The following is a 14,262-nucleotide window of genomic DNA, read 5'->3' on the forward strand; positions in this document are numbered from 1 at the left end:
ACAGATAAAAACCTCTAATCTGGTCATGTACAAACTTAGCACCGGGCCGCGGTGATAACAGCAACCGCACGGCGTGAGGAGGGGAGAGGCGGCCGCTGTTCCCGAAAAACCAGTGGACGCTGCTCAGTCGCCCGCACTCGGGACCACATCCGATTATTTCTACATTTTTTTACCCAATAGGGAAACATTGCATTCGTTGTAGTTCTGAAACTTGAAATTGACCCGATGAATGATGATAAGGAGCGTGCACGGATCACAGTCCGGCGGCCGCCCCGAAACGCCAGGTAAAGTGACGGCTCAAGACGGAGCTGCCCCCAGCGGTACATCCAGCGTCCAGTCCTCTGGGGGGACACCGCAGCGCGCTTTACTTCTGGACGCTCCGTGTTATAGTACTGGGGGGTGACATCCTCCGCCATGTGCACACGCCGCGTGGAGTTCTGATGTAAAGTGGAAGCAGGGGGTCAGCACTGATCATTATGAGGTCCACATTGATCATTATGGGGTCCACACTGATCATTATGGGGTCCACACTGATCATTATGGGGTCCGCACCGATCATTATGGGGTCCGCACCGATCATTATGGGGACCGCACCGATCATTATGGGGACCGCACCGATCATTATGGGGTCAGCACCGATCATTATGGGGTCAGCACCGATCATTATGGGGTCCGCACCGATCATTATGGGGTCCGCACCGATCATTATGGGGTCCGCACCGATCATTATGGGGTCCCCACCGATCATTATGGGGTCCACACCGATCATTATGGGGTCCACACCGATCATTATGGGGTCCACACCGATCATTATGGGGTCCGCATTGATCATTATGGGGTCCATATTGATCATTATGGGGTCCGTTTGGTTCCCGCTTTGTATCTGTTTTTATAATGGAAGTAAAAGTTCAGCATGATGCACTTAAAGGCAAAGACCAAGCAATTCCCGGCCCCTCTGCTTCCACTTGTATCAATTAACAGGGCATCAGGTCCCTACATATTGTCCAATCATTGCTGCCGGACAAAACAGAGACCCCCTTTAACAAGTAGGATGGACACGCCCATTTGCCAAATGTCTAAATAAATAAAATATGCCCATGAGGAATAACAGAGGAATCACAAAACGCTAAGAATTTTCTCCTATAATCTTCCTCTGCCCCCCGTATTCACCTGTCTCCACATCCTCCACACGGTATCTGCTCTTAGACGCTGGCTGATGACCAGGTTCTACCTATTGTGTCCCCCCATTTCCATATAGATTGTCAGCTTGCGAGCAGCCGGACCCTCGCTCCTCCTGTAACTGGTGAAATGTGATACATTGTATTGTTTTTATTGTCTGTACATGTCCCCGCTTAATTGTAAAGCGCTGCGGAATATGTTGGCGCTATATAAATAAAAAAATAATTATTATTATTATTATTATTATTATTATAATGGGGGATAATATACTTTCTGGACAGACCTCCATCCTGGCTGATAGAGGGTTAACCCTGGACACCCCTCTTTGAAGCAGGTCATATACAGGTTTAGGGGTCTCGTCACATTAACTCATCCTATAGGACTGCGTCCCTTCACTGTTCTTCCCATCCACAGCGGCCCCCCATCACAGGAAAGTGCAGCCCCATTCAAGTGAACAGGTGCGGCTGTTGTCCCCTGTACAACCGGGAGCCCGGGGCCCCGCAGCAGGGAAGAAGGGGCTGTAGTGTTACACCAGTGCAGTGTCACCTTTACTTCTAGGAACGGTGGGGAGCAGAGGTCGGACCCCCGACCTGATGACAAGGTGACGGCCTATCCTCGCGATACATCGCACAGATCCCCTTCATAGGACGACTCCTCACCTTCAGGTCCGGCGACCACAGCTGACCCCCCGCTGCTCTCAGGATCTGTGGGGTCCCCGTTATCAAAGCACTCAGATTTGTGACCCCTTTCATGAAGTTTCCCTAACTTTACCGATGAGAGTACACAGGAATCCTACAGAAACCACCGCAAACCTCACCGGGAGCAGTCCCCGCACAGCACAACGGGCGGAAGTGAACTCCTGACTTGTGTGCACAACAAATACAGGTGTTAGCACAGGAGCTGGGCGTTTGTTACACTGTAACGGCCGGGATGTGCAGAAACAAAGTCTCCTGACAACTGCAACAATGGAGAGGAAGCAAAATGACTCATGACAACCAGCTTAAAGGGCAATCCCCACAAAGCACAGGATGGATGGTGAAGGTCTGACCGCAGGGTGGGGGACCCCTGATCACTAGACCAGACGGCCCAAATAACGGTGATGGACGAGCACGCAAGGTGCCGTATATGGGGCTGACGGAGAGAGGACTTACCGGACGGCTCATAGGCAGAGAGGATGGATGGTATTCCCATTGCGGACATCTCCCATTAAGATCCCAGCATTGAGACTCAGGACAGGGGGCCTGGTTATCCCAAGGAGGTGGCCGCACCCTGCCACAGACTGAATAGAAAAGAGGCTATCAGTGGCTGAGATAGGACCCCGACCCACCAGGACCAGCGGCAGAGATAGGAACCCGACCCACCAGGACCAGCGGCAAAGATAGGACCCCGACCCACCAGGACCAGCGGCAGAGATAGGAACCCGACCCACCAGGACCAGCGGCAAAGATAGGACCCCGACCCACCAGGACCAGCGGCAGAGATAGGACCCCGACCCACCAGGACCAGCGGCAGAGATAGGACCCCGACCCACCAGGACCAGCGGCAGAGATAGGACCCCGACCCACCAGGACCAGCGGCAGAGATAGGACCCCGACCCACCAGGACCAGCGGCAGAGATAGGACCCCGACCCACCAGGACCAGAGGCAGAGATAGGACCCCGACCCACCAGGACCAGCGGCAGAGATAGGACCCCGACCCACCAGGACCAGCGGCAGAGATAGGAACCCGACCCACCAGGACCAGCGGCAGAGATAGGAACCCGACCCACCAGGACCAGCGGCAAAGATAGGACCCCGACCCACCAGGACCAGCGGCAGAGATAGGAACCCGACCCACCAGGACCAGCGGCAAAGATAGGACCCCGACCCACCAGGACCAGCGGCAGAGATAGGACCCCGACCCACCAGGACCAGCGGCAGAGATAGGACCCCGACCCACCAGGACCAGCGGCAGAGATAGGACCCCGACCCACCAGGACCAGCGGCAGAGATAGGACCCCGACCCACCAGGACCAGCGGCAGAGATAGGAACCCGACCCACCAGGACCAGCGGCAGAGATAGGACCCCGACCCACCAGGACCAGCGGCAAAGATAGGACCCCGACCCACCAGGACCAGCGGCAGAGATAGGACCCCGACCCACCAGGACCAGCGGCAGAGATAGGACCCCGACCCACCAGGACCAGCGGCAGAGATAGGACCCCGACCCACCAGGACCAGCGGCAGAGATAGGACCCCGACCCACCAGGACCAGCGGCAGAGATAGGACCCCGACCCACCAGGACCAGCGGCAGAGATAGGACCCCGACCCACCAGGACCAGCGGCAAAGATAGGACCCCTACCCACCAGGACCAGCGGCAGAGATAGGACCCCTACCCACCAGGACCAGCGGCAGAGATAGGACCCCGACCCACCAGGACCAGCGGCAGAGATAGGACCCCGACCCACCATACCAGTGGCAGAGATAGGACCCCGACCCACCATACCAGTGGCAGAGATAGGACCCTGACCCACCAGGACCAGCGGCAGAGATAGGACCCCGACCCACCAGGACCAGCGGCAGAGATAGGACCCCGACCCACCAGGACCAGCGGCAGAGATAGGAACCCGACCCACCAGGACCAGCGACAAAGATAGGACCCCGACCCACCAGGACCAGCGGCAGAGATAGGAACCCGACCCACCAGGACCAGCGACAAAGATAGGAACCCGACCCACCAGGACCAGCGACAAAGATAGGAACCCGACCCACCAGGACCAGCGGCAGCGATAGGACCCCGACCCACCAGGACCAACGGCAGAGATAGGACCCCGACCCACCAGGACCAGTGGCAGAGATAGGACCCCGACCCACCAGGACCAGCGGCAGAGATAGGAACCCGACCCACCAGGACCAGCGGCAGAGATAGGACCCCGACCCACCAGGACCAGCGGCAGAGATAGGACCCCGACCCACCAGGACCAGCGGCAGAGATAGGATCCCGACCCACCAGGACCAGCGGCAGAGATAGGAACCCGACCCACCAGGACCAGCGGCAGAGATAGGAACCCTACCCACCAGGACCAGCGGCAGAGATAGGACCCCGACCCACCAGGACTAGATATGCCAAAAACGTCTTAGGCTATGTGCCCACGATGCAGAAATGCTGCAGATTTTTTCTGCATCTCCCTGGCAGGAAAAACGGATGCGAGGTAGAAGCGTTTGTCAAGCGTTCCTCACTTGCATTTCCGCATGCAGGTTGTCAAGCGATTTTAGCATCACGTGGGAAAGTGGTTGTCAACTTGGTCACACAATATAAATCCATGCAACCGGCAACCAGCATATAGTGTGACCAAGTAATAGTTAAAAAAAAGAATAAAAATGGTAAAAAAATAAAAAAACATTATACTTACCTTCCGATGGCCCCCAGTCTCCTTTACGATGCGCCCGGTCTCTTGTACGGCTCGCGATGGTCTAACAGGACCTGCGGTGATGTCATTTAGTCATGTGACAGGTCACATGACCGCCGACGTCAGCCGCCGGTTGCATGGATTTATATAGTGTGACCAAGTTGACAAGCACTTTCCAAGTGATGCTAAAATCGCTTGTCAACCCGCATACGGAAATGCATGTGAAGAACGCTTCTACCTGGCAGGAAAAACGCATGTACAATCCGCATGCACAATCCGCATGTACAATCCGCATGCACAATCCGCATGCGTTTTTCCTGCCAGGGAGAAGCGGAAAAAATCTGCAGCATTTCTGCATCGTGGGCACATAGCATTAGAAGGAATATCACTTCTCCCTCCTGAATTCTCGCAGGACCAAGATTCAGATAACTGCCCTCTCCATGTATCCAAACCCCTGGGCGATGGCAGAGTGGTCCCCAACACCAAGGGCACAAGCTGCGCCCCTAAGCTCAGCACTTCTATAGACGAGCCCATATTACACAATACCCCAGGGAAACGCCGCTCACATTCGGAAATTACTGGAAGAAGCTGCAGAACACAATGGCATCCAGCGCTCCTGATTCCCGTCACCCCGGCCGTTCCCGTCACATGCGCTCCTCATCTGCGCAGAACAGAGGCTTTTAAGCCGCAGCCGGCAGCAAATCACCGCGTGTAATGGGCCCCGCAGGACTTCTAATTCCAACCAGCATCTGATGGGAGCTAAGAAGAGATGAAGATGCACGAGCCTCCAGGATACTCGCCATGTGCTCCAACGTGCATTACGGGGGCCTTAAAGGGGTTGTCCACAAAGACACCAGGCAGCGTCTCTAACCTCTAATCAGCTGACACTACTGACATAAGCCACATGTGGGCGCACAATTACCTCGCCCCTGCAGGGTAGGACCGTTCCAATAAAGAGCCGTCAGAGGTGGCAGATCCTCCAGCTCAGCCCTCAGTCCTAGCACATAAAGGGGTCCCATATGTGCTCCATGTGCCGTAATGAGGTTTATATACAGGAGTTATCATTACCCTTCAAAGTGGACACACAGTTGTGGGTTAGTCGCTGCGACCACCAGGTGATGACTCACGACCACCAGGTGATGACTCACGTCAGGGTATCATCAGTGGAGTTTTTTTTAATCTCCAAATGGATCAGTGACTCTGGCCTGGCTGCCCTGCCTAATGGGAGTGTAAACTATACCTGCATTCCCATGCTGTGGCTCTGTCCTTCCTCCATGCTTTACACTGCAGCTCTGCTTGCTCAGACTGCCTGCTGTGTATAAACACAAACAGAATTATAAACTACTAGATGGTGGCCAGATTCGAACGCATCGGGTATTCTAGAATAGGTATGCGGCCGACGGGGCGCAATTAGCAGAGCGGTGTTTAAATTTGGCGGCAAAATCGCTGATTGGTCGCGGGCGCCGCCCGCGACCAATCAGCGAACCATGTTAGTGAGGAATGAAGAGCGTGTTTAAATTTGGCACCAAAATCGCTGATTAGTCACGACCGCGACCAATCAGCAAAGAGGTGTTTAAATTTGGCGCCAAGCTCGCTGATTGGTTGCGGCTGGCGTCCGCGACAATTAGCACAGCAGTGTTTAAATGTGGCGGCAAGATCGGTGATTGGTCGCGGCCACTATTTAAATGTGGCGCCCAAATCAGTGATTGGTCGCGGGCAGCGGCCGCGACCAATCAGCAGAGCGGTGTTTAACTTTAGCGCCAAGATCACTGATTGGTCGCTCTCTCCGCACGCGACCAATCAGCGAATCGTATTGGTGAGGAGCGGAATCGTATTAGTGAGGACCGGGGAGCGCCGCTGCCTGTGCGGATACTTCCGCTGCGAGAACCCAGGACATGAGCGGGCGCTCGCAGCAGAAGTATCCCGACCCGCAGCGCCGCTCCCCGGTCCTCTCTTCACACCCTAGCCGCTGATCTCCCCACAGTATCCGCATGGTGTTACAAAGGTCCAGACATTTGTGTTAAAAATCGCTGATTGGTCGCTGGCGCTGCCTGCGACCAATCACCGATTTGGGCGCCAAATTTAAATATCGGCCGCGACCAATCACCGATCTTGGCTCCACATTTAAACACCGCTGTGCTGATTGGTCGCCGACGCTGGGCGCGACCAATCACCGATTTTGGCGCCACATTTAAATAGCGTCTGCGACCAATCATTACAGCGGTGTTTAAATGTGGAGCCAAGATCGGTGTTTGGTCGCGGCCGATATTTAAATTTGGCGCCCAAATCGGTGATTGGTCGCGGGCAGCGCCAGCGACCAATCAGCGATTTTTAACACAAATGTCCGGACCTTTGTAACACCATGCGGATACTGTGGGGAGATCAGCGGCTATGGTGTGAAGGGAGGACCAGGGAGCGGCGCTGCGGGTCGGGATACTTCTGCTGCGAGCGCTCGCTCATGTCCCGGGTTCTCGCAGCGGAAGTATCCGCACAGGCAGCGGCGCTCCCCGGTCCTCACTAATACGATTCCGCTCCCCGCTCCTCACCAATACGATTCGCTGATTGGTCGCGCTCTCCGCACGCGACCAATCAGTGATCTTGGTGTTAAAGTTAAACACCGCTCTGCTGATTGGTCGTGGCCGCTGCCCGCGACCATTCACCGATTTGGGCGCCACATTTAAATAGCGGCCGTGAGCAATCAGTACAGCGTGTTTAAATGTGGAGCCAAGATCGGTGATTGGTCGCGGCCGATATTTAATGTCGCGACCAATCAGCGATTTTTAACACAAATGTCCGGATCTTTATAACACCATGCGGATACTGTGGGGACATCAGCGGCTAGGGTGTGAAGGGAGGACCGGGGAGCGGCGCTGCGGGTCGGGATACTTCTGCTGCGAGCAGTCGCTCATGTCCCGGGTTCTCGCAGCGGAAGTATCCGCACAGGCAGTGCCGCTGACATCCATGCGGCAAGGGTGTGAAGGGAGGACCGCGGAGCGGCGCTGACATCCAATTGGTCGCGGCCGCTATATAAATGTGCCGCACAAATCGGTGATTGGTCGCGGTCTTGGCCCGCGACCAATCACTGATCTTGCGGCTAAAGTTAACCACTACTGTGCTGATTGGTCGCAGCCGATATTTAAATTTGGCGCCCAAATCGGTGATTGATCGCGGGTAGCGACCGCGACCAATCAGCACAGCGGTATTTAACTTTTGTGCTAAGATCAGTGATTGGTCGGGTCCGAAGACCGCGACCAATCATCGAATCGTCTTGGTGAGGACCGGGGAGCGGCGCTGCCTGTGCGGGTACTTCCGCAGCGAGAACCCGGGACATGAGCGGGCGCTCGCAGCAGAAGTATCCCGACCCGCAGCGCCGCTCCCCGGTCCTCCCTTCCGCATGGAGGTCAGCGACACCAGCGGTCCTTCCGCTGCTACCGGCCGGGACATGAGCGCCTCGCGCCGCTCATCTCCCGGCTGCATCTCCGTCCCGCAGATGGGTCCGGCGGTCGGGGTCCTTCTGCTGTTACCGGCCGGGAGATGAGCGATGAACGACCAGAGACACCTCCCCGGGTATATAGAGGGGTCACCACCGGACAATGAGCCACGACCAGAGACACCTCCCCGGGTATATAGAGGGGTCACCACCGGACAATGGGCCACGACCAGAGACATCTCCCCGGGTATATAGAGGGGTCACCACCGGACAATGGGCCACGACCAGAGACATCTCCCCGGGTATATAGAGGGGTCACCACCGGACAATGGGCCACGACCAGAGACATCTCCCCGGGTATATAGAGGGGTCACCACCGGACAATGGGCCACGACCAGAGACATCTCCCCGGGTATATAGAGGGGTCGCCACCAGACAATGGGCCACGATCAGAGACATCTCCCCGGGTATATAGAGGGGTCGCCACCAGACAATGGGCCACGACCAGAGACATCTCCCCGGGTATATAGAGGGGTCGCCACCAGACAATGGGCCACAACCAGAGACATCTCCCAGGGTCATGAAACCTGTCGGTGCTTGGTTCCTTATGTTGGAAAGCTTCTCATCTCCCGACCAATCACAGAACTTCTAAAAATGCCAAGAAAATGTTTGAAGAAATGGATTGACAGTGTGGAAACATTTCTGGTAAGCTGTCAGGGAGCTGCTGGAGAAGCAGGACCCCCATATACACAGTCTGTGGCCCAGGCACAGTATATAGTATACAGCACATCCAAAGATACAGTATATATCCCGAGCATGATATACATTATACAGCACAGCATACAGTATACAGCCGGGCACAGTAGGCAGAAAGAACAGCCCTGGTCGCAGTATGGATCATATAGTATACAGCACTGGACACAGTATATAGCACTGCACACACGATAGTATACAGAACAGCACCGTGCACAGCATATAGTATACAGCAATGGGCGCAGTATATACTGTCATGGCTGAAAGTGTTGTCACCCTTGAAATTGTTCCAGAAAATGAAGTATTTCTCAGAGACAATGATCACAATTCCACATCTTTTGTTATACTCAGGTTTATTTCCTTTGTGTCTATTGGACAAACACAAAAAATACAGAGAAAAAAAAGGCAAATTGGAGATAATTTCACATAAAAACCCAAAAAAAGGTCCGGACACAATTGTTGTCCCCCTCCTTAATATTTGGTTGCACCCTCTGGAATAAATCCCTGCGATCAGTCGCTTCCTATAACCATCAGCTTCTTCCTCCTCAGCTGGGATCTTGGACTCTTCTTACAATCGTCTCCAGGTCTCTCATATGTGAAGACGTCTTCTCCCAACAGCCATTGTAAGATCTCTCCCCAGGTGATCAATGGGATTCAGATCCGGACTCATTGCTGTCACTTCAGGACTCTCCAGCACTTTGTTTCCATCCATTTCTGGGGGCTTCTTGAAGTATGTTTGGGGTCATTGTCCTGCTGGAAGACCCATGACCTAGGACGCACACCCAGCTTTCTAACACTGGGCCCTACATTGCCACCCAAAATCCTTTAGTAATCTTCAGATTTCATGATGTCTTGCACACAGTCAGGGCACCCAGTGCCAGAGGCAACAAAACATCCCCAAAACCATCTGTGAACCTCCACCATATCTGACTGTAGGTACTGTCTTTTTTTCTTTGTAGGCGTCATCCTGTTTTCAGTAAACAGTAGAATGATGTGTTTTACCAAAAAGCTTTATCTTGGTCTCATCTGTCCACAACACGCTTTCCCAGAAGGATTTTGGCTTACTCACGTACATTTTGGCAAACCGCAGTCTAGCTTTTTTATGTCTCTGTGTCAGCAGTGGGGTCCTCCTGGCTCTCCTGCCATAGCGTTTCATTTCATTCACAGATGGATGAATAGTTCGCGCTGATACTGATGCACCCTGAGCCTGCAGGACAGCTGGAATTTCTTTGGAACTTGATGGCGCTGCAACTTTCCATCAATGTTTCTCTGCCGTCCACGTCCAGAGAGATTAGCTGCAGTGCCATGGGTTGTAAACTTCTTAATTATGTTGCACACCGTGGACAAAGGAACATCAAGATCTCTGGAGATGGACTTGTAACCTTGAAATTATTGATATGTTTCGAGAATTTTGGTTCTCAAGTCCTCATAGTTCTCTTCTCCGCTTTCTGTTCTCCATGCTTGGTGTGGCACACACAGACACACAATGCAAAGATTGAGGCAACTTCTCCCCTTTTTATCTGGTGTCAGGTGTGATTTTCATATTGCCCACACCTGTTACTTGCCACAGGTGAGTCTGAACGAGCATCACATGCTGGAAACAAAGATATTTACCCACAATTATGGAAAGGTGCCAACAATTTTGTCCGGCCCATTTTTGTGCTTTGTGTGAAATTTTGTCCAAATTGCCTTTTTTTCTCTATTTTGTGTTGTTCCAATGCACAGAAAGGAAATAAACCTGTATAACAAAACATGGGGAATGGCAATAATTTTCTGGGAGAAAAACTTAATTTTCTGCAACAATTTCAAGGATGCCAACACTTTAGGCCTTGACTTCAGAATACAGCACAGCACTGGGCACAGTATACAGTATATACAGCAGCCCTGCACACAGTATATACAGCCCTGCACACAGTATACAGTATATACAACCCTGCACACAATATACAGTATATACAGCAGCCCTGCACACAATATACAGTATATACAGCCCTGCACACAGTATATACAGCAGCCCTGCACACAGTATATACAGCAGCCCTGCACACAGTATACAGTATATACAGCAGCCCTGCACACAATATACAGTATATACAGCAGCCCTGCACACAGTATACAGTATATACAGCAGCCCTGCACACAGTATACAGTATATACAGCCCTGCACACAGTATACAGTATATACAGCAGCCCTGCACACAATATACAGTATATACAGCAGCCCTGCACACAGTATACAGTATATACAGCAGCCCTGCACACAGTATACAGTATATACAGCCCTGCACACAGTATACAGTATATACAGCCCTGCACACAGTATACAGTATATACAGCAGCCCTGCACACAGTATACAGTATATACAGCCCTGCACACAGTGTATACAGCCCAGTATACAGTATATACAGCCCTGCACACAGTATATACAGCCCTGCACACAGTATATACAGCCCTGCACACAGTATATACAGCAGCCCTGCACACAGTATACAGTATATACAGCAGCCCTGCACACAGTATATACAGCAGCCCTGCACACAGTATATACAGCAGACCTGCACACAGTATATACAGCAGACCTGCACACAGTATATACAGCAGACCTGCACGCAGTATACAGTATATACAGCAGCCCTGCACACAGTATACACAGCCCTGCACACAGTGTATACAGCCCAGTATACAGTATATACAGCCCTGCACAGTGTATACAGCCCTGCACACAGTATACAGTATATACAGCCCTGCACACAGTATATACAGCCCAGTATACAGTATATACAGCCCTGCACACAGTATATACAGCCCTGCACACAATATACAGTATATACAGCCCTGCACACAGTATACAGTATATACAGTTTATATAGCCCTGCACACAGTGTATACAGCCCTGCACACAGTGTATACAGCCCAGTATACAGTATATACAGCCCAGTATACACAGCCCTGCGCACAGTATACAGTATATACAGTTTATACAGCCCTGCACACAGTGTATACAGCCCAGTATACAGTATATACAGCCCAGTATACAGTATATACAGCCCTGCGCACAGTATACAGTATATACAGCCCTGCACACAGTGTATACAGCCCAGTATACAGTATATACAGCCCAGTATACAGTATATACAGCCCTGCGCACAGTATACAGTATATACAGCCCTGCACACAGTGTATACAGCCCAGTATACAGTATATACAGCCCTGCACACAGTGTATACAGCCCAGTATACAGTATATACAGCCCTGCACACAGTGTATACAGCCCAGTATACAGTATATACAGTATATACAGCCCTGCACACAGTGTATACAGCCCAGTATACAGTATATACAGCCCAGTATACAGTATATACAGCCCTGCACACAGTGTATACAGCCCAGTATACAGTATATACAGTATATACAGCCCTGCACAGTGTATACAGCCCAGTATACAGTGTATACAGCCCAGTATACAGTATATACAGCCCTGCACACAGTATATACAGTATATTCAGCCCCTGCACACAGTATATACAGTATATACAGCCCTGCACACGGTATACAGTATATACAGCCCAGTATACAGTATATACAGCCCTGCACACAGTATATACAGTATATACAGCCCTGCACACAGTATATACAGCCCAGTATACAGTATATACAGCCCTGCACACAGTATATACAGCCCTGCACACAGTATATACAGTATGTACAGCCCTGCACACAGTATATACAGCACAGTATACAGTATATACAGCCCTGCACACAGTATATACAGCACAGTATACAGTATATACAGCCCTGCACACAGTATATACAGCCCTGCACACAGTATATACAGTATGTACAGCCCTGCACACAGTATATACAGCACAGTATACAGTATATACAGCCCTGCACACAGTATATACAGCCCAGTATACAGTATATACAGCCCTGCACACAGTATATACAGCACAGTATACAGTATATACAGCCCTGCACACAGTATATACAGCCCTGCACACAGTATATACAGTATATACAGCCCTGCACACAGTATATACAGCACAGTATACAGTATATACAGCCCTGCACACAGTATATACAGCACAGTATACAGTATATACAGCCCTGCACACAGTATATACAGCCCTGCACACAGTATATACAGTATGTACAGCCCTGCACACAGTATATACAGCACAGTATACAGTATATACAGCCCTGCACACAGTATATACAGCCCTGCACACAGTATATACAGTATATACAGCCCTGCACACAGTATATACAGCACAGTATACAGTATATACAGCCCTGCACACAGTATATACAGCCCTGCACACAGTATATACAGTATGTACAGCCCTGCACACAGTATATACAGCACAGTATACAGTATATACAGCCCTGCACACAGTATATACAGCCCTGCACACAGTATATACAGCCCAGTATACAGTATATACAGCCCTGCACACAGTATATACAGCCCTGCACACAGTATATACAGTATGTACAGCCCTGCACACAGTATATACAGCACAGTATACAGTATATACAGCCCTGCACACAGTATATACAGCCCTGCACACAGTATATACAGTATATACAGCCCTGCACACAGTATATACAGCACAGTATACAGTATATACAGCACAGTATACAGTATATACAGCCCTGCACACAGTATATACAGCCCTGCACACAGTATATACAGTATGTACAGCCCTGCACACAGTATATACAGCACAGTATACAGTATATACAGCCCTGCACACAGTATATACAGTATATACAGCCCTGCACACAGTATATACAGCCCTGCACACAGTATATACAGCACAGTATACAGTATATACGGTATATACAGCCCCGGGCAGGAGATGCTCCTCCAGCTGCTGACCGGCTCCGGATGAGGCGGCTGCTCCTCCCCGGCGATGCTGCTGATTCATGCCGCCTCTCCCGTCTACTCTGCTGCCGGCTGCTCGGGGCTCAGGACTCACCAGCTGTGCGGATGATGGGGGTGCCGGGGAGATGCCGGGGGTCTCTCTCCGCGGTGCGGGGTCTCCCTCTGCCCCTTCAGCTCCGGACACTGGAGGTTACAGCAAAGAGAGACCGCACCACTGCTGCCTCCCGCGGGGGGAACGAGACGGAGCCGTGAGGACACGGACAGCCCCGGAGAACACCCCGGTTACTGTACTGTGATAGCGGCCCTAGGAATATTCATGTACGTGCTCTGGGATCCAGTCAGGGTGGTGGCGATATGTAGAAGAACACACCCCTACTCCTGAGTGTCAGATGGTACAGGCTGTGAGTCAGGGCTTGGAACGCAAACACGGAGCCTAGCAACAGAGACGGAGGCGGGAACACGTGTGTGACGTCACTGCCCAGGTGTGACCTCACCTGTATATATAGTGTATGGAGGGGGAATGTCACCTGTGTGATGTCACTGCCCAGGTGTGACCTCACCTGTATATATAGTGTATGGAGGGTAGTGTCACCTGTGTGATGTCACTGCCCAGGTGTGAC

General features: G+C 51.8%; 1 protein-coding gene across 11 annotated transcripts in view; it reads right to left on the reverse strand.

Annotated features, from left to right (window-relative positions):
- The window catches only part of TTLL7 (tubulin tyrosine ligase like 7), a 202,691-nt gene extending 188,660 nt beyond the window's left edge, over positions 1-14,031 (reverse strand). For 4 of the 11 annotated variants that reach the window (XM_073643989.1, XM_073643979.1, XM_073643978.1 and 1 more), the window contains exon 1: positions 2,331-2,459. In XM_073643989.1, coding sequence (XP_073500090.1) covers positions 2,331-2,379 — 49 coding nt within the window. In that variant the 5' untranslated portion in view covers positions 2,380-2,459. Of the gene's footprint in view, positions 1-1,996; positions 2,067-2,330; positions 2,460-5,810; positions 5,883-13,736 lie in introns of those variants that run through there. The other 7 variants (XM_073643984.1, XM_073643982.1, XM_073643985.1 and 4 more) reach the window with 6 other exon arrangements.
- Between the last annotated feature and the right edge of the window lie 231 nt (positions 14,032-14,262).

The sequence above is a fragment of the Phyllobates terribilis genome, unplaced genomic scaffold, assembly GCF_046119375.1.
Source record: "Phyllobates terribilis strain yellow unplaced genomic scaffold, ASM4611937v1 Scaffold_8__6_contigs__length_399053987, whole genome shotgun sequence".
NCBI lineage: Eukaryota > Metazoa > Chordata > Amphibia > Anura > Dendrobatidae > Phyllobates > Phyllobates terribilis.